This window comes from Oreochromis niloticus, linkage group LG3 (genome assembly GCF_001858045.2).
Source record: "Oreochromis niloticus isolate F11D_XX linkage group LG3, O_niloticus_UMD_NMBU, whole genome shotgun sequence".
Lineage (NCBI taxonomy): Eukaryota > Metazoa > Chordata > Actinopteri > Cichliformes > Cichlidae > Oreochromis > Oreochromis niloticus.
The window spans coordinates 57,076,037-57,103,297 of record NC_031967.2 but is presented as its reverse complement, the minus strand read 5'-3'; the positions used below and the strand labels follow the sequence as shown (position 1 = coordinate 57,103,297).

General features: G+C 38.7%; 1 protein-coding gene and 3 long non-coding RNA genes across 10 annotated transcripts; 1 reads left to right on the top strand and 3 right to left on the bottom strand.

Moving 5' to 3' along the window:
- Positions 1–1,922: 1,922 nt before the first annotated feature.
- LOC112844194 (uncharacterized) lies at positions 1,923–25,999 on the bottom strand. Its single transcript, XR_003216911.1, has 3 exons — positions 25,956–25,999; positions 3,389–3,467; positions 1,923–2,257 (listed from the first exon to the last, which is right to left on the bottom strand). It is a non-coding gene; the product is annotated as an uncharacterized LOC112844194 (long non-coding RNA).
- Positions 8,402–13,329, bottom strand: LOC112844094 (uncharacterized). Of its 6 annotated transcripts, none has more exons than XR_003216688.1 (4): positions 13,033–13,329; positions 10,519–11,198; positions 9,692–10,024; positions 8,402–9,453 (listed from the first exon to the last, which is right to left on the bottom strand). XR_003216688.1 is itself a non-coding variant. In XM_025903612.1 (3 exons), the coding sequence occupies exons 1-3, from the start codon at positions 12,823–12,825 to the stop codon at positions 9,131–9,133; spliced, it is 717 nt and encodes a 238-aa protein (XP_025759397.1). In that variant the 5' UTR covers positions 12,826–13,020; the 3' UTR covers positions 8,402–9,130. The 6 variants fall into 6 exon arrangements, 1 of the variants encoding a protein (XP_025759397.1); XR_003216689.1 differs by having other exon boundaries at positions 11,034–11,198; XR_003216690.1 differs by having other exon boundaries at positions 13,103–13,329.
- LOC109201464 (uncharacterized) lies at positions 15,428–18,267 on the top strand. 2 transcript variants are annotated; one of them, XR_003216963.1, is made up of 4 exons: positions 15,428–15,767; positions 16,553–16,613; positions 17,075–17,167; positions 17,525–18,267. It is a non-coding gene; the product is annotated as an uncharacterized LOC109201464 (long non-coding RNA). The 2 variants fall into 2 exon arrangements; XR_003216962.1 differs by having other exon boundaries at positions 16,553–17,167.
- On the bottom strand, positions 23,171–24,754 carry LOC102075703 (uncharacterized). Its single transcript, XR_267559.4, has 3 exons — positions 24,593–24,754; positions 24,351–24,444; positions 23,171–23,518 (listed from the first exon to the last, which is right to left on the bottom strand). It is a non-coding gene; the product is annotated as an uncharacterized LOC102075703 (long non-coding RNA).
- Positions 26,000–27,261: the final 1,262 nt, after the last annotated feature.

Here is a 27,261-nt window from a genome sequence, read left to right as displayed (position 1 = left end):
ACATGAGGGTATATAAGAAACTGTGACCACCTGCATTTAAAGCATAAACTGAATTATGAAACCATTTTTATGTGACCTTCATCTTCTCAAATCTCTTAGACTGAGTTTCAGACAGCTGAAGTGTTTCTTTCTATCAGAAAGAGGAGTTATTATTTCCTGTTACTGCATGGATATTAGTATATCCCTCACCATCACTTATTACACTCAAAGAGATGAACAGGTGTTGGGGACGAGTGACTGATTGTGACTCTTTTTACGTTGCAGTGACAGTCAAGGAGCGGAGTGACAGGTGAGCGGGAGTGTCTGTGTCCCATCCATTAAGCCGAAACCACAGTGAACAGTAATAATAAAAATAAGTGTGTTGTCACAATTCCCACGGTCTGTGTGCGTGTGTTGGGGTCCGACGTCACAAATACCATGGTGAACTTACAGTAGTGCGCCATGTTGGGCTGGAGTGGCTGTGATGTCCATGATCGGTGTTAGGCTACATCAAGGGAAGCATTTTATGAACTGACTATGAGTTGGTCCTCGTGGTGTTTTGAACTTGAATTCAGCCTGATTTGTTTTTCATGTCTTCTCCTCCATCATCAGTTATCAGGAGAGCAGACAGTCAAAGTACAAGAATTCAAACAAACACAGAGATTCTACTTACAGAGCAGACACAGCACAGATGTTTCCTTCATCGTCCTTCTCACTCATTTCAGCTTTTTTTCATTTCTGTCAGAGACACTTTCTATTGGTTCAAACACATTGTGTGGTCAGTGTTTGCGTACGTCCCCCTCAGTGAGAGAGGCAGATATGAGCTGAAACACAGGAATCAAACCAGGGACGCTGCTGTTATGGAGCTGAACTGGAACCATTCAGACACTGAGGCCCTCTGAACACATTTTAATTACAGCTGTGCAGAGACACACTGATGACTGACTGGAACACTATGATTCACATTTTACATTAACACCATCCTCACACATGGTTTATATATGACCACTAGAGGGAGATGTTGGACTTTAAACACTAACATGGATACAAGCAGATCATCAGTGATGCTTCCACAAAATTAACAAAGTGAGCAATTTGAAATTAATTTTAGTTCAATTTTGTTTATATAGAGCCAAATCGCAATAACAGTTGCCAACAACAAGGAACTTTGCATGATAAGGTAAAGAGCCTGCCCTCTGAACACATTTTAATTACAGCTGAGCTATAAATCAGCAAGTCATGTGATGCTTGGACTGTTAACCTAACATGAATCACTGCTTCAATCTAGTGAGGAGTCAGAAGGAGATGCTACAGAGAGACTTACGCAGTCACTCTGTTTTGGCTTAAAACATTTTGCATTTAATCTAGTTATGTCATGAAGGTAGATTATTCTCTCTGTTGTTCATAGAAAAAGCAACCTTTAGTTGTGTCAAATCCACACAACTAAATCTAAAATACATCCTGGAGCAGTTACTGCTGGACTCTGATATTTGTCAGTTTGCTTGTTGTGGCCTCTTTACGTGAGATCTGCCTGTTAAATAAAACGAAACAGCATTTCTGTTTTTATTTAGTATAAAGTCAAAGGTCACTCTCATCATCAGTCTTCCTCATTATTGTGTTTACAGCGCTCCTGTATTTTATTTTATTTATTTATTTTTATTTCCATTAAATTTCCATGAATTTTCTTTTCTTCATTTGTTTAACAGATTTTTTTTTTTTTTAAACATGGTTTTCATGCTTAAACTGACTTAGTCTCAAATACGGGCATCTTCTATGTTTTTCTGTCCTGTTTACACTGATTAATATTTCCTCATTTTGATGATTTTTATTTGCTTTTAGTACTGATGTGAGAAGTTTATCAATGAACACAACAAATACATAACTACTGAAAGTTTCTACCCAACAGCTCGGGGAAAACCACAGAACCACATGACAAACACACATGACAACAACAGTTTATTTAGAAATTAAATCCCTGCTACAGTAACAACAGCAGGGTCAAACAGTAAAACGCTTTCAATGTCACTGCAGACATTAAAAAAATACATATTTATTCTACCATGGCTGATTTTACAAGGAAATGCACTTTAAAATTTGAGATAAAGAAGGAGAAATATTTTTTTTCTTATTTAGTAAGAAAGAAATATTAAAATCTGGTCATGTGAATGTTGTACTCTGGTCGGAAGTGTTGGGGGCATCAATTGGAGAACAGCAGCTGGATGTCACTGGTTGGACTGGTGGACTGAAGAGCAGATGATGTCAGGATCTGGTTTAAAGTCTGAACACAAACACACAGATTAAAACAATCATTCCGTTTTTCATGCTGGGCCTTGGTATAGCACCTTGGTTCATCCTCTGTCTGCAACAAATGGTTTTAGTTCCTCTCCTTTAGCACTTATTTCTTCTGACTGGCTGCCCCTCACTAACAGCAGGTTTGAACAGCATTTGGGAGAGACTTCTATGCATGAGATTACCATATTGAAGGATCTCCCCTCTCTCTAACATCATAAAGAAACAAAAAACATTTTAATAAGAGAAAACGGCATTATAAACATATTATTAGGTGAATTACCCCTGAAATTAAATTTGATAGGACCTAAAATTACTTGTTGGCATAACAGTGACACCTTTTGGTGAAGAAGTTAATTACAGTCACATGATTGGTTGCCCTTCAAGCTAAAGCAGCACACGAGCCAGTTTAGTTTACCATGCACTGGACATTTCCTTCTGTGCATTTACGAAACAACCTTCAGTAGTAATAGGTTTATTACCTGTCAGGACATTTGTCGTTTCAGTTTATTGCAAGACGTGTTAATTTTTGTTGAGGGGAGTTTCTATGGATGCTAACTGTATCTTTGTATTCCATGTTGTGAGTAGCATCCATATGCTAGTCTAAGCAGTCTTATGAATGTTCTTGTGTTACCTGATGAATCTGTTTGAATGTGTTCTTAATTGTTTCACATTTCCCAGTTCTGTTTATTCTGTATGTTTAATAAGTATTATGTAAAGTAAACATACATTTCTGTATCAAGACTTCTGGAAGAATCAACAGTGCTTAACTAACATATGCTACTGTTGCCTGTGTTCACAGACTACACACAAACACACATGTATATACACCCCATATCCAGTTCTGCATGTACTAGACTAAAAGTTAATATTGGTGTTGTTACGTGGTGTCAAGAGAATCTTTAATCAACTTTGCATTCTGCTGCATATCTTGCTTAGGAACAGGTCAAACTTAGAGGAAGTGGTTTACTTCTGACAGAGAGATGCGAGGTTTGATAAGTCTGAGCCCTGAGCTTTAGTATTGATGCGGTTTTGTTAGCTTAGTTTAGCATAATGGCTGGAAACAAAGTGAGCAGTTAGCCTGTTTCTGTCCAAAGTCAAAGATAAAGATCAGCTGTACCTGGGCCTTCTTGTTCTGATGATTGTTTGTCCATAACTGATGTCTTCAGGTCTCACTGCTGAGTCAGCTAAATCTGTCTCTGCATAATCAAATACATTTAAATTACTGCATGTACAACAACTGCAAGATTATTATTGCACTACATTTATAGCAAGACATTTTATTTTAATCTTCATTTCTGCATTGTTACGAAGACATTAAGAGATAATCTTGATAAACTGAAGCAGCTTTTCAGTTTCCTCCTCTAAACGCCTACTGTTGACTGCATAGAACTGGGGGGCATTTCTGTCCTTATCTTGGACAACATCTGCCTCTCAGACACCACCCTAACGGAGTCCAGCTCCATCCCCACAACATTGCTGGCCTTGTGGATCTGTTTATTTAGTCTGTTAGCATCTGTGACCCTCAACCTGCTGCCCCAGCATGCAACAGCATAGAGGATAGCACTGACCACAACAGAGATATAACAAGATAACATCATCAACATATAAAAAAATGTCCATGTCCATGTCCATGTAGTGGACGTCCCCCTCAGTGAGAGAGGCAGATATGAGCTGAAACACAGGAATCAAACCAGGGACGCTGCTGTTATGGAGCTGAACTGGAACCATTCAGACACTGAGGCCCTCTGAACACATTTTAATTACAGCTGTGCAGAGACACACTGATGACTGACTGGAACACTATGATTCATGTTTTACATTAACACCATCCTCACACATGGTTTATATTTGGCCACTAGAGGGAGATGTTGGACTTTAAACACTAACATGGATACAAGCAGATCATCAGTGATGCTTCCACTTTTTGGTATTAAAATAAATATATCATCTGATAACATATATATTTAAACTCACATCAGCTCTTTTAAATTCTAAAATGATGACACACTGACAACTTTCCATGAGACCCAGTACATGTAAAGCCCTAGTTGTTCTTTTAAACTTGCTACCTGATGTTAAATTTTGCCTGTCATAAAAATTCCTCAAGTCAGTTTCTACACATCAGGAATCCTGTTCTTCAATCCTGTAAACATCTCAGAGTCTCAGAATTGGTCCTTTGCAAAAATGTTAAGCAAGGTGGCAGCAAAATCAAACGGGTTCAGCAGATCGTCTCCTTACTTTTTTAAGCAGACAGCATCATATCAGCTGTATACTGGTTTCTCTGCATTGGCTTGCTGTGAGATTTACATTAAGGTATTACTACAAATTACTCAAAGCTGCTCCCTTAATCATCAGGTTTCATCACAGGGAGATCTCTGCATGTTTGCTTTTGCACCTTTTTAAAAAAAAAAAAATTCCTACACCAGATGCATTTCCTGACAAAGTGATTCATGTCTCCTTCTGGAATAAAACTAGGGATCTCTTGCTTGTAAGGCAAAGGTTCATCTAAGTCTAGATGAACTAGAAATAATAAATAATGGACAAAACCTGAGCAAATTAATGTTTGTCACATGAATCCATCCCCATGCAGCAGCTGTATGATGGTTTCTACAGACTGAAGAACAGCTGGAATCGACATCTGCACATTTTTGTCTCTAAAACAGGAATACAGTTACACACAGAGGCTGCTCTGATCCATCATTGACAGTCACCACTGAACTGAGGCGTTTCTCTCCTTTCACACAAATTAGTAAGCACCTCCTGCTTTTTTCTATCACATTGAAAGCTCACTTATGAAGGTTTGACTGCTACACTTTTGTGACTATGACAGTATATGTATTGTAGGAGCCATATGAGTTGTTCCTTTTTTGATTAAGTGGGTTGGTTTAAATGGACTCACTGTACTGGTGCACGGGTGTGGGGCGTGTCTCATGGGTGTCTTAGGTGATAAATGTGGTTGCACTCACTTGTTCACCGCACCTGATGTTGATGAGCAGAAAGGTAGCGTGAGCATGAGGCAAAACCTTCTGTTGACTGCAGCTTGAATTATTTTGATGTATTTTGACCGTAACTTGATGGTTTATGTATATTTATGTGCTAATTGATGCCATAGGCCAATGTTGTAATTTGGTATAGGAATTGGTGCAGTTCTTTGTGAGTTGCAGTTATTTGTTTGTGTAGTCTGTGCATTTGTTTAATAGTTAATCCCATGTGCTGATTTGTGTATTGGACAGTTGCATGTGGAATAAAAGGACCAAATGGTACAGAAGTGTATCTTATGTGTTTATTGTTGCGCGTCATCTGTGTCCTCATGTTTAGCCTGCCGCGGCCTTTGGTTGGAGGAGCCGCAATATGTGTGAAATGAATGTTCTGCAAGATGTTCAGAGACACGAGTTTAGAAATAAAAACCCTTTTATATGAACATGTCCCAAAAAGAGCCTTTAATAGTTTGTTACCTGCTGTTGTCTGATACATGTATGAAAACTCACCAGTCCAACCACTGGAACCCAGTTTCTGGTCTTCACCAGCAATCAGACCTAAGGACATTAGCTTAAGTCGGTGTTCTTTTTTTCTAAGCTTATATTCACAAAACCAGAAAATAACATGTTTTATGTAAACACTTTAACAAATACCCTGTAAATTGGAGGCTAAAAAGGATTAAAATTAAATAGAATATATTTTCTTCATTTTTTTTTTTAATCCTCTTTGTCTCACCGTGATTCAACTCAGTAGTTTAGGATGAAAACAGAGATGACTGTTTGACTCAGATGGACCAAAATACATTTATAGTAACAAGAGTCCAAAGGCATAAAGACAAATGTAGCACATAAAGACAAAAGGACAATAATGTTTTGTATATAAAGAAACTACACAAACAGTGCTCGGTAATGTTTGTAGCACTCAATCTTCTATTTACTAATTTAACATGAATGATAATTATATGAATCAAATTAAATGAGACTTGGCTTTGGTCTGTCCTGTAATTCCTCTGCCTGATTATTCAGAGCCAAGCTCCACAATAACACTGATATGTTAATGAAACAAAGCAGAGTGGACGAGCCATAAAAATAGGAATCTTCTAAATTCCCCCTGCTATCATATCTGTTACATATCAAACTGAAAGGTCATTAAGAAACAATTAATGCGACTCGTGGAGATCTGAAAAGTTTTACATTAATGTTAGAGTGTTACTGTATACAACATATGAAATTACTTTGATATTACCTGCAGCCTCACACAGCCTAAGGAGAGGAAATACAAAAGTGGCACAGAAAGAGTAATGTCACTAACACAGCCTGGGTCTGCCAGAGAACACTGTTTAGTTTTAGTTTTATGAAAAAGCTTTGGTCTCTGTGGATAGTTTCTTCCTTTAGCATTATGAAAACAGGGTGATGGATTTTTTTTCTTTACAGCTTATTCATAACTCATAGCTTGCAGTCACTTTGACAGGCGTCCTAACACAGGTTGCTTGTCTGAGTCCCATGCCAATCACAGATATGTTACAGTCGTGGCAGGTTGTTGTGCAATTTGGGGACTAACTCCATGACCTCTGTGTTGATGTTGATGTGTGGGACCTGTTCTTGGCATTCCTGAAATATACAATAACACCTTGGTCATAGTATTATTGAGACTAACTTAAATCTATAACTTCCTCCATATACATAAAAACACAAAAACCAAACCAAAACCCAAAACCCTAAAAATACAAATATATAATAAAAATAACATAAAAAATAAATTTAAAAAAAGCTTTACAGCCATGAAGCAAATCACTTTTAAGAATTACATTTCCAGCTATATCAAAAAGATGTACTCAAAGCATCCCCTTATGGCTAAACATAAATAAATACTTGCTGGGCTCAGTCAGCTGATATTACAGTAATGTGCCATTATTGTCCATTATGAGTCTGTACACTGTTGAAGCATCTGTAAACAATGCAGTAATATTTGAGCTGGCAGTTATGTGTGACAATTGCACAAAGTAATTCTCCAGAAAGCAAATCTCCCAGGACTCTGAGTCCACAAACTCCTCCACCACAACAGGGAGGAAATTGAAGGGGGTCACATGACAGGTGCAGACATAACCTGAGAATCTTGATTCTGTTTGTTTTGGTAACATTTTCAGATGAATTTCCATCTCGCGTTCAGACGGACCGATCCTATATTATGTATCGGTCCGATACTGACCTAAATTACTGGATCAGATATCGGAGAGAAATAAAAATGTTATCCGATCCATTTAATATCACAAAATATCACAAATGCATCTCACAAAACTTGCGACATGGCGAAACCCAGCTCATAACCTTAGCACGTCGGAGCAGTATGCGTTACATGATAGAGCGGCTGTGGCGTGCGAGACCTCTCGGTGGTCTGGTTGAGTATTTGGAGCTTCGCTACCAAACCGGCATTTCATCTCCGAGAAAGTTATCCCAGGGAGAAGTAAAGCAAGTGTGTAAGTTCATCTCTCAATGTTTGTAAAGCATTCACACGTTAAGCTTAACAGCCGATATATGGAGCGACTGCCTCTCCTGCTGCTACCTCAATCATGAAACTAATCAATGATCAGCTGATCTGTCTTGTTTGTTTTTGGTCAACTTTGCACCAGAAAGAGGAAACCAGCGTCTAAACAACAGCAGCACGTTTAAGCTTGATAAGCTGTTGTTAGAATGTATTTAATATTACTTTCTACACCAGGATCCTTTTCGTAGCTGACGGCTGGTAACTGTGCAGGGGCGGATCTAACAAAGTTTAGCCAGGGGGGGCCAATAGGGCATGAACAGGGAAAATGGGGCACAAAAACATACTTTTCTTTCTTATTCTCATTTAAAATGTCTAGCTTTTAATAAATAATTATCTGAATCTTACAACCAAAGTTTTAATCTGATGTAAAATGTATAGAAGTCCATTATTGTATAGTAACTAATAAGTCTAATATACCCTAGTAAGCTATAGTACTTTTTCCTTTGGGAAGGTACCATCTGTGCAGTCTGCAATTATGTTGAAGAAAGATGTTGAATCTATTTAATTATTGTAAAAAATAAAAATAATTGATTTCTGTGCTTTTGTTTTCACCCTGCATCAAATTAAAGTCGATTACGTTGATTAAGCATCATGAGGTGGAGGGTTCCCTATTTTTTCATTCATTTATTTTTTGCTGGGAGTTGGCAACCCTATTAGGTAGTTTAATATTTCCACTAAGTACTCTTTAAAATACCAGAATAGGGAGGATGGTGTACGTTTATTAGGTTGATCAGTAATACTTAACTATGAAATACTTTGGGTGCAGTGTATTTTTTGCAAACAGGTATAACAGAATAGTTTTAGTGTTTTGTTTTTTAAAACTTGACTATGAACTTATACAAAATGCAGCAAGATATTAAAAAAACAATTTTGTCGAGTATAAATTACACTATATCAGATTCATATCGGTACAGATATCCAAGTTTATGATATTGGTATCGGACAAAAAAAAGTGGTATCGTGCCATTTCTAGTCGGTACTGTTGCTGTTTTTTTCACTGTGACAAGTGCAATATAAATATATTGCTTTTTTTCCCCTGGTCTTCATCACTGTACAGAGGCGAGATCAGAACACAACAGCAGGCAAATTGCATGACAACTGATATTAAAACTGATATAAAAGCTACCAGTCCAAGATGTCTACTGACTCCATCCTTCTTCCCCAATATTTTCCGAGTCCTCCTGTCTGACCTGCAGGTGAGAAACAGGTGTGAGGTGTCAGCTGTCAGGTAGGTGATGAGTGAAGAACAGAACAGAATCCATTTCCTCTTCAAACTGCTGTCAGACATTATCTACTGCACTCTGATGTCACTCTCTGGAAGCAGTCCTGCTGTTTCCTAAGGAGGATGAGGATGAAGTAGTTCATTCTCAAGTGTCAGAGTGGCATCAGGAATCCTTGTGGAGTCTTGGTGACAGCTGTTTTCTTCTGGGTGATTTCTGTCATTGTGTTCATTAGCAGGAGATTCAGAACTCAGAAATCTGTTAGACATTTCAATCTCTGGTTCAGTGGTGGGGCAATAGGAGTCCTGGCTACGTTGTTTATATTTTCTGTAGATCAAATAACCAACAAAGGCACCACCAACAAGAAGGAGGAAAATAACAACTGGAAGACCAACTTTCAGTCCAACAGATCCATCCTCTGTGTGTCCTCCTGTCTGACCTGCAGGTGAGAAACAGGTGTGAGGTGTCAGCTGTCAGGTAGGTGATGAGTGAAGAACAGAACAGAATCCATTTCCTCTTCAAACTGCTGTCAGACATTATCTACTGCACTCTGATCACATCACTCAGACCAGCTGCTTTCTACAAAGTCTCATCAACAACATCTTTAGAAACAAACATCAACAACCAGGAAGCAGCTTCACCTCTGATCACACACACACTCAACTCTACTCACTCACCTGGAGGATCAACATGAAGGTAGATGATGCTGTGCTCCCATGATCGCGTTTCGACCAGGAAGACACGACACTCGTATGTTCCAGTGTCATTAATCGTCACATCCTTCAGAATCAAAGACACGTCTCCATCCTTCATCTGTCTGTCCTTCAGATCCACCCGGTTCTTAAAAGATGGATGCTGGTTGTCTGGATCAAAACGCTCATTCCGGTACAAAAGCACATATTTATCTCCCAGGTCAGCTCTGCTCCACTCTACAATAATAATGGTGTTGTTGTTAGGAGCTTGACATGTCAGAGTGACGTTCTTGTGTCCAGATGTGATGTTTCTGTGATCTGAAAGATGAAACAACACAGAGCAGAGAGGTTAAAAGTACAAATGTTCACATATACAGCAGCTAATCTGAGTGAGGATCACAAAGAGACTGCTGAGCTCTCCTGAACTGAACCAGATGGAGCACATTATCTGGCAGACCGGCCATCACCCAGTTTATTTGGAAAAAGGTGAATTTGAATGAAATGACCAATAAAATTAATAAATAAAATAATTAATATATAAAATTAAATTAATAAAAGTGATCACATTTTCTCTTTACTATCATTGGCAGAAAATTCTTGTAAAACTCATGAAACAAAAATCTTAGATAGTTGATAAGTTAAATTCGTTGTTAATCTCAAAAACTGAAGTAAAGTGGGATGCACACAAGACAGCAGCAGTCAGAGAAATGTTGAGCCAGTTAATACAAGTGAGCTATGTAGTGTCATGAAAACAACAAACCAGAAAGCAGAGCTCACACCACAGTTTGCAGAAAGAGAAAACCTTCACTCACACTTTAAGACTCAGAAGATGGAAGGTGATAACGAGGATTTATTGCCCTAATTTAAGGAAGAGCAAACCGACAGCTGTCTTGCATGTGTAGGATTCAAAGGAGGACACCAAAGTGTTAGCAGGTCAGAAATATGATTCAGAGTAAAAAGAAGTCTTGGGACTCACATGGACCTGTGGGAGACTCAGTAGAGTTGTAAATAGGTATGCCTAAGGTTTTAAGAGCAGTAGGTCACAATTCTCAGGGGGTAAAATGTCAGTCTCTACTGCTACTTCCAGGTTAAGGGCATGTGATCATGATCCCACAGTGTGTATAACCCATCACATTATGCAAGTGCAGGTGTCATCACATGGGAGAATGAGAGAGGAGAGTGACCACAAATGCATTAACAAGCTTCAGCGTGCACACAAGCACATGTTACCTACATCTAGGGAACGTGTGGGTGACAGGGACTGTAGTAAGGCAACATCCAGCACCTTGTTTATCTTGAATGTGCCTTTTTGAAATATTTGTGTCACCTTTTCCTTTGGACAGACCAGGGAGGTAAAAGGATATTCAGACAGCTGCACAAAACTGTACACTAGCTCCTTCCCAACCAACTCTTAGATCGGGAGACTCCAACCTGTGGCTCTAAGGTTTCATGCAGCTCTTTTGCCCAGCATCAGTTGCTCCCCCTCTTGGCTCTGATTTTTTAAAACAAAGATACAAAAAGATACAGATACAAACAAATATATGAATGCAGAAATTAACAGCATTTTTTAATTAACTAGTAAATTATTTATTTGTAGCTCCAGAACTTTAAAGCTACTCTGGTTGAAAAGATGCAGAACATAGAAAACATATCAAAATGGTTAAACTGAGATGTCTAACTATTCGGAGATCTTAGAGAAAAGCAGAGTTTCAAACAAGTACAGACAGGCAGAGATTCACCAGTCTGCAAAAAACAGATTCTACAAGTTGTGGAAGTTTTAAGAAAAGTTATTCACAATAAAATGGTAAGGGTTTTGAATGTCTCATCATCTACAGAAGATTCTGAGCACCTGGAGGCAAGGTAATGTTGTAAGCCTCTGATATTTGAGGCCTCTGGTAGCTGTGCATGAAAAACAGGCATGACCCTGTCATGGGAATCAATGCATGAGCTCAGGGAAAGTGAAAAGCCATCCTATGGTCAGAAGGTTTAAGATCTTTTTGTAAAATGTGAACATCATGTCCACGGGACTAAAGAATAGAGGAACCATCCAGCTTCATTTCAGGGCTCACTTCAAAAGTCTGAGGGGATGGGGGTGTATTAATCCCAAAATAAGCAAATAATATTTCATTTTTTTAATGAAATAAAAGGGTTAGGGTCTATCCCTAACCCTAGGGCCTGAGCTAACACTATTTTGTAACATTTGTGAGGCTATTTCAGTTATTTAGTAATTCAGCACAATGCACAATGAACCAGCCTGTACAATAAAATGCAAAGAAAAAGAAGTTTTGATGAGCTTGGTTGACTTTTAATCTTCCTGGGAGTTTGTGTTATCAGGTTTATTTCGACACACTGGAACAAACAAAACTACAAGCTTTTTCTTATTTTTCAGATAATTCAAAAGTAAATATTTAAGTAAAACTACTAAATGCGTTTTCTTTCCTTAAAAAAAAACAAACATTTTATTTCCACGGTACAATTCTGAGCTGAAAACTTTTTCCTGTTTTATTTTCTCCCTGAAAGCAGTTCCGGCTCTCTCCTCTTAAGATCATATGACTGTACGCTTTCTCTAAAAACATCTGTGCTTCGGAAACTCGACATTACAAAAAGCAGTTGCAGTGTTTTAGAATTTAAGTTAAACAGAAAAATTATTAACAACACAAGTCACAATTTCATATTGAATGCTAATGTTTTTAACGCTTAAAATACCCAGGGTGCCACATTAACACAATGCAAAGAAGAGCAGAGACTATTGCCTTATAAGGAAATACCTAAGAGGCAACCAATGAGAACAGTACACTGTTTTTCACATATTATAAAAGTTATTTATCAGTGTGACTCTACATGATGCCTTGAAAGCCCAGCGGTGTGTTGTTTCAAATATCCAACCTCCGACTGATTTTAGTTTAAGTAGTCGGTCTCTGAGTTTTTCCTTTAAGGATAACGAAAGTAAAAACAAAAATCCGGACAACAAATTTGACTTTTGACTTAAACCCACGGTCATTTACACACACACACGTGCTCCGTGAACGTTTCTTTGAACTTTAAACGAACTTCTTACCCGCAGAGGACGATGTCATCTGCATGAAAAATAGCACTGATAGTAGAGATATTCCAGCCATTTTCACTTGGTTAAAACTTACAAAAATTAAATAAAACTCCGACAAATAAATTAAATTGACTGAATCAAATTATTTATTATTAGCGAAACCAATTTAAAACGATCGGTGAAAATAAAAGAACGGCTATCGTTTCCCTTACAACTTCATGGTCAGGCAAAAGCTGCATAAAAAATGAAGAAATCATTGTGCTGGCGCAGTTTATATAACCTTTGTTTCCAGAAGATTCTGGCTTCTTCTGGGTTTTTCTGGTTGGTTGGTAGAATGTAGAAGTCTTCACCTGAAGTCCGATGTTGGCACTTCCGCGTTACAGGATACAAACAAACAAGAGTTGCCGTTCCATAAAGAATCCATGCACGACTTCAAAACTGCTACATTTTTATGATGGAAAAAAAATACTGAGGATTTTTGAAACACGTTTGAGGTAATTGTACTGGAATTGTATCAAAACAATGCAAGTTTCAAAACAACGACAAACATCTCCACGCTGACATCTACTGGCAAATTTATGACATCGTCACATCTTACGGTCTGTTCTGTAAAACAGTGACGCACCAAGGCATTACGCAATTTTGAATAAGGCTGTTTATCATACCAGACTATGAATAATTCTGAGCAAAACACCTGTTGATAAAATAAAGTCTATTGATTAAAAATAAAATATATGTGTGTTCATTGGGATATTGAGACTGAGTAGGCTTCATTGGGTTGGGCAAGTCTAGACGTGTTTGGTTAACTTTTAAGCTTTCTGGGAGTTAGAGTCTGCAGGGTTGTCTTACGCTCTATCTGCTCTGTCAAACAGAGCTTTAAGCTGTCTGTTGGCCTATTAGCCAGGGCCTACCTTGCCATGTCCACCTCCACCCTGTCTGGTTTAAATGGTTGTTTAGCACCATGTCCTTTCTCCTGATACCAACATGCTACCCAAATACAATTCAATACCTTCTCCTTACCAGGCAAGAATACTGCGGAAGAGTTCATTGAGTAAATCTGTTCAACTGCTCAGATGTTTAACCTATTAAGTTATGTAAACTTGTGACCACTGAACTTTTTCTATCCTGTGAGTTCCCTGTTTGTGGGACGGTCATTAATATCACTGCAATTTCTCTGTGTGAACTGCCAAATGATCTGCAACTCATTTTGATTCTTTTATTCAGTAACGCAAATGATGTTCTAACATGACCATACATCTATCATGTCTGTTGATCTTATTTTGGTTGAGCAACAACCAAAATATGCAAAAGTAACAGTAAATAATAAAAATAAAATGTTACTGAGCAGCATACAGTACCAATAATGCATCATATGTTTAGAAGCAGTGGCCAACCAAAATAGTGTGCATTTGTGAGCACCTGTTTATACACTAGTGTGGGTGAGTGTGCTTGTGTTCATAAGGTTTCTTCATGTAACTATCTAATACTGGGTGTGGGGAGCCACAGCCCTGCCCCCCAGGACTTAAAGCTGGCATGGAGGAGATCCAGGTCCCAAACATATAGAGGCCCCACCGAGAGCCCCCACCTAGAAAAGAGCTGAGAAGAGCCCAGCAGACACAGTGGGTTCAGCCAGGAACTGGCTACGCCAGAGCAGACCAAGCGTAGGGACCAGGTAAAGGTCAGCGTCGTCATCTATCTTCTTCTTTGTGCATTTGTAGAGCTTATCTCTTTTATTAATTTTTCTGTTTTTGTTTCTGTTCTCAGACTGCGTGTACAGCAAACAAACTGCAGAGGGTAATTCTACAGTGAACCCGAGAGGTCAACTAAAACAGCAAATAGAATAGCAAATATGAATTACTGTTACGTGTTTGAAAGAAGAGGATGGTTCCCGGGTGCTGTGATGGAGAAAAAGATGCAGGGTAATGTGTGCTGTAATCGCTGCTAAACCTTGCTCTTGTGTTAGCTTTCTGTTATCATCTCTTATGTTAATGGGTTGGTTTTGACCCGTCTATTAAATCAGCTATAAAATACATTAAAAACAGTAAGATATCATCCATATTGTTTCTTATCTCTTGGTTACCTTGTTAGGCTTCCTTATCCATGAAAATCTTGGTTTTAATACTTTTGGTGTGGGCCTCTGGGTCTTTTTTGTCACTATACCCCTCGATTTCAATTTAAAAAAATGGTAAAATTAACCTCAAGAGAATCATATTAATAAATAAAAGGTTTTTGTGTTACCTAATTAATACTGAGGGGTATAGGACACATCTCTTAAATAAATTTGTTTGATTGATTTTTTCCTTTTAATATTAATAACTAAAGTGACATCTATGGTGTCGTGGGTCAATTTCAACCCATATAGATTTACATCAAGAACAGGCAAAAAAAAGTATTTATTTTTTTTCAGTAATAGACCTTTAATATAATCTGAAAAAAAGAAAAGTCCACTCCTCCTTTGTTTTGGTTATAGTCGTGGGTAATTGTTGGCTTTTTGTCACTTCCTGATGATACAGCTGCGTCTTTGTGAAGTTTCCTCTTAAAAAGTTCTTGTCCGAGGTCATAGCTGGTAAAAAAAAAAAATATCACACCTGATACTGTGACCCTACAGTCCAGTGGTCATATCGAGGACCACACATTTTCATTGGTTCTTCTCAGGGGTGCCACTCACACACTGAAAAAAGTCTAACATGCAGTCATTCATTCAATCTAATAAGTGCCATTCAAAACAGAATAAAATCATTGATTTGATTGTGAAACCCTTTCTTTTTGCATTTTAAAATACCACTTTTGATTTGGATGAAACTAAATATCTGTACAAAGGATACAACGCAAAGTTTTTGATTTCTCTCAAAACATATATTTCTTTCCATGTTGAACAGATAATATCTTTAATTTGAGTCAAAGTGATTTGCACTTGAACACGCCCACCAGAAATAGACCGGGACCCATTTTTATTCTGCATGGCTGCTGGAAACATCGTGTCACATCTTTGATTAATTTCATCTGAAAATAAACGTAAGTAAAGCCAAGTGTGTTACAAAAGCTTTTATAATTTGTATTGCCAAAATTGCAGAAAATAACCCCATTTAAGCTGGGTCGACAGCCACCCCCAATTTTGCATGATTGTAGCTGCTAGCTACAAGCTAGCTAGCTATCCGGCGCGACGTTAGAACTGGTTACCAGCAACCGACCATCACAGTCGGGAATGCAAGTTAGGCAAAAAGCCGTATTTTACCAGTATACTAACTAGCTAGCGTTACCACGATGCATCGGTGGTGGATACAGCTAGCTAGCATAAGTTCATAGTTCATAACATTCATAGTATAACTCCGTGCTCCACTTCGTTTGAATTTTTCTGGTGAGCTCGCGGTTTCTAGACACAAGCTTGTGTTTGTGCGCGCACGTTTGTCTCTGTCTCTCTTCATATAAATATCTGTGTGTTATGTGTTTGTACACCGAACGTAAAAGAGAATTATTAATGTGCATGATTTAGAGACAGAAATAACACGCCAGCATATAAGATCAATGACATAAGACTAATTCCTTCAATTGACTTTCAGGCGCAGCTCGGAAAAATGTGCATTTTCTGAAGAAATTTTAATTTTAACTTCAAAAAATTGACCCTATGTCAAACTTAGTCGCTAATGGCTGGTCTGTAGACTGTTTGGTAAACCTAAATAAAATTATAGTACTAGCTTTTTATAAGGATGTGCATGTCATGTTACGTATTTCTTGGTTTTTCTATGTTATGTTTTTTTATAGAGAAGTAACATTATTCTTTTTTTTCTGTATGCTTTCAGAACCACAGATCGCTCCATCCATTCTATGGCTGAAGCATACATTTTCATTTAATCTGAACAGGTATCATTTTGCATTTACACTGCACATCCTTTTTAAACATTTCATAATAATCTAGACCCTCCCTCAAAACTCCCAGCAACCATACTCCATTGACTTTGGACCACGACGACTTCCTCCACAAGAACCAAAAATCAAACCAATCAAAATGAACCACAGACAGAGCAAAGTACAAAAACACACATATATCGCGATTGTTGTTGTTCTTTGGGCTGTGATGTTGCGGACAAAGACTTTCATAGCCAGATGGGTTCGCCCCTGTTCCCAGTTACGTCCGCTTTATGTTTCCACCGCAACAAGCGAGTTCATCCCCGCTAAACTGAACTGCTCTCAAGCGCACCGTGCCGATTTGTCGGTGGAAAAGGGGCATTAGTCACCTCATGAGGATAGAGAGGTGAAAAAAAATGCCTTTCACGCAGCATACTCTCCATATTGCATAGTAACAATTTTAACTGTTCCTGCAGGATGCTGATGCTGACATTAGGAGGGAGTGTATACTTAAATCTCTTATTATCTACCTTGGAGAACGTGTTGAGGACTTGATAAAAGAATACATGGTATGTCCATATCTGTTCTGTCTCTACATGAGATGCAGTCTCTTGATGTAAATTTGACAACTCTGCTATTAAATGCAGTGATTAATGTAGAACAGCAACGATTAATCAGCTCATCAAGTTAATATCTTAGGGTTCTGTATTGTTTTCTTTTTTTTCTTGGGCTCTGTGGTACATTTATGAAAACCATTGATTTAATTTAATGATTATGCAATTCACAATCTGATTAGTCAAATAATTGTTCTAATAGTCTGTGACCAAACAACTATCAAAATAGTAGTTTATTATGGTCAAAGATTTATCAGGTGTGCCAGACTTCAGTTCTTCACTTGTACATTTTGTTCCATATTTTACCTCAAGATATCCCAGAAAGATGAAGCTGAGGAAGAGCTGCAGAGTACCACCATGGCACTCTTCGTCTTCAGGGACAACTCAAGCCTCCTACATCAGCCTCGAGACATCGGGATAATCATTGATGGTGTGGAAGTCCTGAATGAGTTGCCTTCTGTGGCAGCTGGAGTGGCAATGGTCTTTGGACTCTGTTATGCTCTTAATATGGAATATCCACGAGGATTCAGGTTCACCTTTGAGGCTCTTCAAAAGATTATGATGGAGCTTGACTTTAACAAGATGACCTCTAAGATTCGCAAACTTAATTGTGAACTTAACACTGCACAGTAGTGTGTTTGCATGCATGTGTGTATGTGTGCTTGGTTATTTTGCTTGGTTGGCCTGCAGTGGTATTCTACATTCAAAAGTTATAAGAACACCCATTTGAAAGGGAGATTTAAGTTGATTTCATTGATACATGTGTACATTTTTTCTTTTACATTGTACAGGCACAGTGCACATATAAACATTTTTGAGTACTTGCAAATTGGTTTAAAAAGAGTTTTGGTTTTATGCCAGTTTTAGACAGGTTGCAGGTTTTATACCAGTTCTAAAAAGATTGCAGGTTTTATACTGGTTTTCAAAAGGTTGCAGGTTTTATAAAACAAACATTTCTCTAATCATTTCTGCCGTAGCACTAAATCTTTATATTACTAATCCTCTCTATTGATTATAGTTAAAATGGTTTGGAACAATAAATAATTTTGAAATAATTGGTTGGCCAACTGTCTTGTTTTTTATAGGAAATGCAGAGCATTTTTGAACTGAAATAAAATGAAATGTAAAAAATATAGTTTGAATATATGTAAATCAATTACCTGGCTTCAACACAAACATATTAGTTCATGTTAATTTGGTTCGATGTGAATACATTAGGTTGGTTAAATTTCAATATATTAGCTTGGTTCAATAATTAAAATATGGTTCTATGTAAAAAAATCAATTTGGATCAATGCAAAATTTAAAGTTTCAGTCAAGTCTAGTAATATTGTTTATATCAACATAAAAGTATCAGGTCATATCAAGTGACTCAATTTGGATTCTATGAAGTCAAATATTTTGGATGTGACCATTGGACATCAATTTTTTTAATTTCAATAGGGTTTTTCTTTTTACAGTGCAGCCTTGCCTGTGTAAATCTGTACTTTCCAGGCATAGTTGGTTTTTGCATCACAGGTTTCCCAGATTTTTATGCCGTATTTCCCTGGCTTACTGGGTATGTATTGCCGGAAAGAGAATTTTCCTCGAAAAGCGACAAGACATTCATCCACTGTCACCTCTGGCCCTGGGATGAACATCAGTGGAAGGAGCTGCATCCATCTCTCCCAGACATCCCTGATGGGAGCAAGCTTGTCAGATCTCGCTCTGGTCTCTCTGTTGTCAAATCCAAGGACTCTTGATATCATTTGAAATGTCTGAAGTGACATTGTTCTGTGGAAAATATTTCTGCCTGTCGATGCGTCCCATAGACTATCAGTTGCCTCATTGCAGGATGTGTACACTCCAGCAAGAAGACGAACACCAATGAAAGCATCCAGGTATTCCTCATAACTATCTTTCCATGTGTTGGCATGGACTTTTTTCCTTCAAGGTTTATCATAGTAATGATGATTCTTTTTAGTGACAATGGCATAAATAGCTCAAAACATCTCTTGATGTCACTGACTTTGGTCAGAGCAAACCTTGTGATTCCAGGGGTCATTTTGATGACATTTACAGCAGCTGCCCTGCTATGTACATCATGAGGTACTGAGCTCCAAAAGATCTTACCATTTTTGGACTTGAATCTTTCAGCAGGAGCAGCTTCAGCACCAGCGACCTCCTCCTCTGATCAGATGTGTCTGTGTCTTCTGGATGATACTACACATTGTCTTCCTCCTTAGAAACCTGCCCATCTGACTTGCTATGCTGCTCTGTGTCCTGTCTTTCATTTTCACCAAAAATATGATCCAAAACTTGGCTCACTGTAAATCTTCTTCTCATTTTTGTATGCTGCAAATTGTAAATGTGCACTCTAGAAGTCAAATGGTTACTCAAATGAGTGAATTCACCTCACGTCTTGACAAAATGAGAATCCCCTAAAGCTCATATGATTAGGAGAGGAGCTTGCTGTCAGCTGACAGTGCACTTATGATTTCAGTTTTGGCTTTAATTATTGCTTTATACTCATAATATTATAACTGGGTCAAAACTGACCCTAACAACACAAAGGTCATAATTTCAACTAGAGCATTTTATAATTTCGTGAAAAGATTTTTTTTTTTTGTTTTATTTTGTAGAAATAGAGGTTGCTGACAAAGTCAAAAAGCCTTGATACAATAAACAAATGTATGTGATTTTTTTATGCATTTAAAATTTAAAATGGGTCGGTGCCGACCCTAACACAAGAGGAAGGTAAAGCAGAACTCTGAGCAGCTTTGCAGAATTAAACTGTTGTTGTATAAAAAGCAGCTGCTGTGCTGTAACACCCAACTTCACCAGTACTTGGCAGAAGACATAAAGTCCAATCGTTTATTTCAAGCTTCAGTAAGAAGGTTAAGAGGAGCATATCTGAGCTGGTCCAAGAGACGTGATCCAGAAGGAAGTCCAGTCTAAGTCACATGTTCATGAGTATTTAGCTTATCAGACACTAAATACAATAAATAATCTCTTTTCATCTTAAACCAGGGGTGTCCAAAGTCCGGCCCCCGCGGTCCATTTTTAATTGGCCCTCAAGTAATTTTATAAATAGAATAGAAAATGGCCCGCACTTCAACTTTTGCTTGAGTTTATTGCACTTCTTAGTTTTAACACCAGGGGGAGCTACTGTTGATCAAGGCAGTTGCTCCACCAAAAAGCACAATCACAGAAGAAATTTACCCCAAGTTACTAAACATAGCAGAACCAAAGAAGCGAAAGGTCGAAAGTGAGTGCAGAAACTTTCAAACACGGTGGGAGAGTGAATATTTCTTCAAAGAATTCAAGGGGACGTGTGTCTGTTTGATCTGCACTGAAACTGTGGCAGTTATGAAAGAGTATAATGTACGACGTCATTATGAAACCAAACATCAGGCCTATGCATCCTACACTGGTGCTGAGCCAGAGCAGAAATTAAAGCAAATGCTAGCTCTCCTGCGGGGTCAGCAACAGTATTTTTTTCGTGCTCAAATTGTCCAGGAAAAGGCTCCAATAGCAGCTATGAGGTCGCCCAACACATCGCAAGACATGGCGAGCCTTTTTCAGATGGAGACCTCATAAAACGCTGCCTCGTTAAAGTCAAAGAAATAATGTCCCCGGAAAAAGTGCAGGACTTCAACAACGTCAGCATGTCCAGAAATACAGTTGTGCCACGCATTGAAGACTCGTCAGCCAACATTAAACTGCAACTGTCTGATAAAGCTGTGCTTTTGATTTTTACTCCATCGCATGCGATCCGAGCACTGATCTCACAGACACCGCACAGCTGCTATTTTTTTTGCGGGGAGTGGACGAGCGCACGCGCTTTAGGTGAGTAAAAACTACATTCCACAGTACCCGTGTGTTAATGTGCAGGTACACATGCTTCAAATATCAATAATGGGCATCAATTCTGTCACTACCCTGCTTTTGCGCACCACTTTCTCATATGCGTTTTTCTTGTTAACACACAGAGTACACACCGCTGTGCACAGCGCACGCACACGCAAAGTCAGCTGATCTCATCTGATGCAGATTTGCTCCTTGATCAAGTGACATTTGTCTGGATTTTTGGCACGAGTGGCGATCAGCACCGCGGCTGGATGGTCCGATTTACATACCCAGCGCAGCTGATACTCACCAGAATAATTCAGTAAAATTATATGTACTCCTGTTATTAAGTCCAGTTCAGTCTGTTAATGTTGATAACCGTTTCAAACGGACGTTAACAGGTGTGTTGCTAAGCCTAATAACGTAAATAACAAGCTTGAAATGTACCCGTCCCATTTTCCCCTTTATTGTTTTTTTCTCTGTGCTGTAAATCTTCTGTCCAAGAAGAAATCTGCTGCTGTTCTGAGAATGAGCTACCAAAGCTTTTTCTGAGTAAATTAATAAAGATTCATTTATGGAAAGCTGTGATGAAGGCAGTTTTGTCTTTAATTATATTCAACAATATAACACATTTGACCACTTTTAAGTGATTTTTCTAACTTTAATACGCTACAGTTAAGGTTATATACCTAATTTCTAGTAAGTGGCCCAGCCCCTCCTATATTTGTATATATGTGGCCCTCAGTGAAAAAAGTTTGGACACTCCTGTCTTAAACTATATATTTTGACACTGAATGTTTCCCAGTGGAAGGAACAATAAATAGAAAATCAGTCAGTCAAACAATGATCATTACTGACAGCACCAGATTTATTGACTTCTACTCTTACATAATATCATGAACCATAATTGTAAAATGTAAGTTTTCATAATTTTCTACATTTTTGGCTTAAAAAAAAAAAAACAACAACAAAAAACCTCTTCAGTCTCAAATATAAACATCTAGCACACACATGTAGTGAAGCTTTTCTGTGCAGTTTGGTCACTGAAAGATGTTTCTGCTGTTTTTAGTCTGAAGTTGCAGTTTGATTATTTTCTTTGCTTTCAGCATGAAGAGAGGAGTATATCGGTTAGCCACAACTAAACCATAACAACTCAGATTTTCTACCTGACACTTTAGTGAAACCCACAGAACCACTTGGGAAACACACATAACAACAAAGGTTTATTCAACAAACACAGAACATACAAATAACAGTAAAGTTATTGAGGACATAAATAAATTACATATTTATTTTACCAGAGCTGAATTTGCAAGAAAGGTCTTAGTCAAATTAAAGCAGGATGTTGTTTTTTTCTGATTTAGTGAGAAAAAAAGAAAGAAACAAAGATCAGTGTTGATGTCCTCTGGTCTAAAGTGTTTGGGGGACCAGTTAAAGACCAGCAGCTGGACGTCAGTTGGACTGGTGGACTGAAGAGTAGATGATGTCAGGCTCTGGTTTAAAGTCTGAACACAAATACACAGTTTAAAATAATCATTCTGTATGTCATACTAGGCCTTGGTGCAGCACCTCAGCTCATCCTCTCTGTAAAACCAACAGTTTTAGCCCCTCCCCCTCTAAGATAGCTTTCTTCTGATTGGCTCTCCCTCTCCAACCCAAGGTTTGAACAGCATTTGAGAGGAGCTCCTGCGGCTAATATAATATCAGCCATCTTCTCTCTCTGACATCATAAAACTGCAAGAGTGTAAAACTTTTAACAAACTGAGTGTTTAAGGCAGTCTGCAGCCAGAGCTTTAGGCTCACAGCGATTAATTGGACATACACTGACCTCAGTATTTTATGGGGCGTTAGGTTCTATAAGGTCAATAAGATAAGATGGGGCCTGATTATTAAAGACTGTGCATGTTAGGAGCAGGATTTTGATTTCAGGCCAAGGTAATGACACCCAGAGTAAGAATCTGGTTAGATACCATATTTCTACGATTTTTAGGGCAGGACAAAACCCTCTGCTTTAAAATCTGAATTTAAAATCAGTCCACAAACGGAAAAAAACAAAACAAAAAACATATGACAGGAAATTAAGAAAAGCAAAACAGGTCCATTGTAAACCAGCTTTTTCTTTGCCACACCTGAATTACAAAAAAAAATAAAAATAAAAAAATCAGGTTCTTTTTCCTCTCTGCAGATTATTTCACATTTGTTTTAACCTAATTAGTCAAGTACAAATATTACAAACCTAAATGCTGTATATTAGCCATTAGTAAAGCGTATTGTCAGAGTTCACAAGTCTGACATTGGTCAGGATATTTTTTGGTTAGCTTAGCTTAGCATGGCACCTGGAAACAAAGTGAGCAGCTAGCTTGTATTTGTGTAAAGTAAAAGATAAAGAGCAGATGTACCTGGGCCTCCTTGTTCTGATGGTTGATTTTCCATAACTGACGTCTTCAGTTCTCACTGCCGAGTCAGCTAAATCAGTTTCTGCATAATAAAATACATTTAAATTACTGCAGGTACAACAACTGCAACAGTACTGTATTATAACATAGGAACTATTAATTTATTTTCTGCAGCATTATGAAACAATTAAGTGATGATGTTTACAAACTGCATCAGCTTTTCAGAGTTTCCTCCTCTAAACACCTGCTGCTGACCACAAAGCACTGGGGGGCATTTCTGAGAAAAACAAGCTGGACGACCACAAAGCTGCCATCATGTTTCAGTGCAGCCTGAGATACTTCACCACAGAGCACAAAGCAAACACTTTCTCACAGCATGAACAATATTATTAACCAAACTCACAGTGCAGGGAGAGGTCTGATCAGACTGACAGCAGGAAGTAGCTGCTGTGGTTTTACATGCAGAACTTTAAAAATGATTCATGCTTTGAAGGACAGTTTGAGAGGCTGGAAATGAACAGTTAGTCTCTCTGTTTATGTCTCATAGTAAAAGTCAGTTATTCCTGATAATTAGGCTAACAGCTAGTGTCATCACAGACAGATAACAGACACATCTGAGCTGCTTTTACTGATCATTGGTTAGTTCTAACATTACTGAATGTTCTGTCAGGTCTCTGCACACATTACAATTGGGTCTAAATCTTTTATCTATTTATTTATTCGTAGTCTGGGATGTGTGGTGTTCTTGTCACTGTTCCGACAACCTCTGAACTCTGAGCTGCACAGTGCTGGGTTGTGAGCACAGGTCCCAAGAAACAATGTCAGGACCTGATACCAGTGAGAGTTTAGAAAGGTTCTGGTAGGAACACAAAGGAGCAAAAATCTTAAAGAAAATATGTAAACTCAAATACTACCTCTGCTTCACCAGACTGGCTGTGGTTCTTATCTTGACAGCTTTGTACATGACATGAGTGATGATGTCATCCTGTCCAGCATTCAATTGATCTGCTGAAATTTTCCAAAATGAAGAATAATATAAATTAAATATCTAAACAGAGATTATATTTAAGAAAGTTGTTACTGTGATCATAATGAATGTGAACTTTATTCTACTAAACAAACTCAGACATGAAAGATCAGGAAGTCTGAGTCTCACCTTCAGGTTTCCTTTGAACACATGGTCTCACCAGCAGAACCAGTAACACCAGTAGAAGCACAACACAGGCTGATCCAACACATGACAACACAGAAAGAACAGGAGGAGAGAGTGATGGAGGAAGAGTGATCAAGGTTGAGCTAGGAGGAGAGGTGGATGTAGGTGGAGGTGTGGATGTAGGTGGAGGTGTGGTGGTGTGTTTGTCTAAAATAAAGCAAACACAGTCATTAAGTTGTCGTCACATTGTGAATGTTGAAAGCTGCAGAAACACAGACAGGTGAGTGTGTCACCTGTGACAGTGATCCAGCTGGATGGAGACTCTCCATGACCGCTGATGTCACACTTGTAGAGGCCTTCATCAGACCTGGAAACATGCTGGATGGTCATGTGACCTGTAGGCTGCTTCCTGATGAGGGAGCCATCTTTATAGAAAGCAGCTGGGAGGTTGGAGGGAGTGGTCTTTGTTTTACAGAGCAGAGTGACGTCATCTCCCTCCATCACAGGGAGGACAGGACTCTGCAGGATCACTGATCCACCTCAACACAGAGACAAACTACAGCATTTCATCCATTTACACACAGCTTCATCAACACTAACTCCACACACTCAGCTTACCAGTGACTGTCAGGTTAACCATGTTACTGATGGGACCCTCTCTGGACTCACACCAGTAAACTCCACTGTCCAACTGGAGAACACCACTAATGTTGCACGTAGAACCAGCTGGTTCTCCCCACCCATCTCTACACTGAGTCCTCTGTTGTTTGCTTGTGTTTCTCCTCAGAGTCCATCCAGCAGAGCTGTCGTCCTCCTCACAGCTCAGAGACACAAAGTCTCCTTCAAAGAACTGAGAGCTGCTGGGACTCACAGTCAGACGAGCTGTGAGGGTTACAATGAAAAACCTATGATTTGTTATACAGTGGAACCCCGACTTACAAATACCCCATTTAAAGAAAAATTCAAGTTACGAAGGCACTTAACGGCAACAGTTCTGCCCGTGTTACGGCAAAATGCCCGGTATACGAAATCCGCTGGCTCTGATTGGCTGAGCCCAGAATGCCTACAATGCCTTCCGAATCATGTGACAAACCCCTTTGCTTTCCACTTGAACGACGTATTTTTGTTGCAGTTAGCAATTAGCCTATAGCCTATCGTTCATTCAAATGGCACGATGGGTGCTTTCTACTTACGAAAATTTTCGACTTACGAAAGACCCTCGGGAACGAATTAATTTCGTAAGTCGGGGTTCTACTGTAGTTTTTTTTTTTTTCAGAACTGAGCTCCATTGTGAAACATGAACCCAATCAGGTCATATCAGTGAGCATTTCTCAGGTTTAAACTGTGACAGAAGAAGGTTACTGACCTTGGTTTGTTGTGCAGCTCAGCAGTGAGATCAGAACTAAAGAGAAATGACACTCAGGTTGATTTGAGGTGAACATGAAGAACAACTCCACACAAACAGCTGACAAACACACAAACCCGTCTCTGATATATCTGCTCATTTTCATGTGAAAAAAACCCCCCAGCTGGTAGAAGAGTAAGTCTTCAAACAAGTTTTTATCCAAAAAGCTGCACTTAAATGATCATGTGCAAAATATCAGCTGCATTTAAATAAGACAATAAAGTCATGTGTCCACTGTGCAGCTGTGTTGATATAATGAGTGAATGATTTGATCTTTTCACTGCCTGCTGTGTTTCCTCGACTCCTGAGCAAAGATAAAGAGTCAGTTCAGACCTGCAGTTGGTCCTCGTGGTGTTTTGAACTTCAATTCAGCCTGATTTGTTTTTCATGTCTTCTCCTCCATCATCAGTTATCAGGAGAGCAGACAGTCAAAGTACAAGAATTCAAACAAACACAGAGATTCTACTTACAGAGCAGACACAGCACAGATGTTTCCTTCATCGTCCTTCTCACTCATTTCAGCTTTTTTTCATTTCTGTCACTGACACCAAGTAAAGCCCGCCCTCTTCCTCTGAGCACCAGCTTTCTATTGGTTCAAACACAGAGTTGGGGGACTCACTTTTTTGTTTGTGGAAAGATTAGATTAGATAAAACTTTATTTCCCTCAGTTGGGTTCCTGTGGGAAATTCAGTAGCAAAATAAATACACAAATAAATAAATAATCAGCAGGAAATTCAGACACAAAGTGATACAAAATTCACTGTATGTCTTTAAAAAAATCTTTCAACTGTACAGCGATACACTGAAGACAGACTGGAACGCTGATTTAAATGCCACAAGAGGGGGATGTTTGACTTCTACATGCATATTGCACAGTGACACTCCAGCTGCATTTAAGATGTTTATCGGTGGTAGTTAGAACATATTCATTTAGGTTCCACAGTCACTTCAGAGGATGGCACATCTATACATGGTGTAACAAGTTTTACTGCGTCTCCCAGAGCGATCTCAAATGTTTGGAAAAGAGGAGGTGGGAGACAGGGCTGGGTATTCAGCACAGGCATCTGTGTGAGGGAGACACTGCCAGAGATAAATGACTTCGAGCAGCTACACTTTTCCATCTGGGTTCAGGTGTCAGACAAGATAGCGCCTGTGTTTAGTTTTACACTAGTGGCTATTGTCCCTTGCAATATTATTTTCACTCTTTTGTGTCTCGACTTTGTTTCTGCTGCTAGAATTTATGATCGGGGCACGCTGTTGCACATTA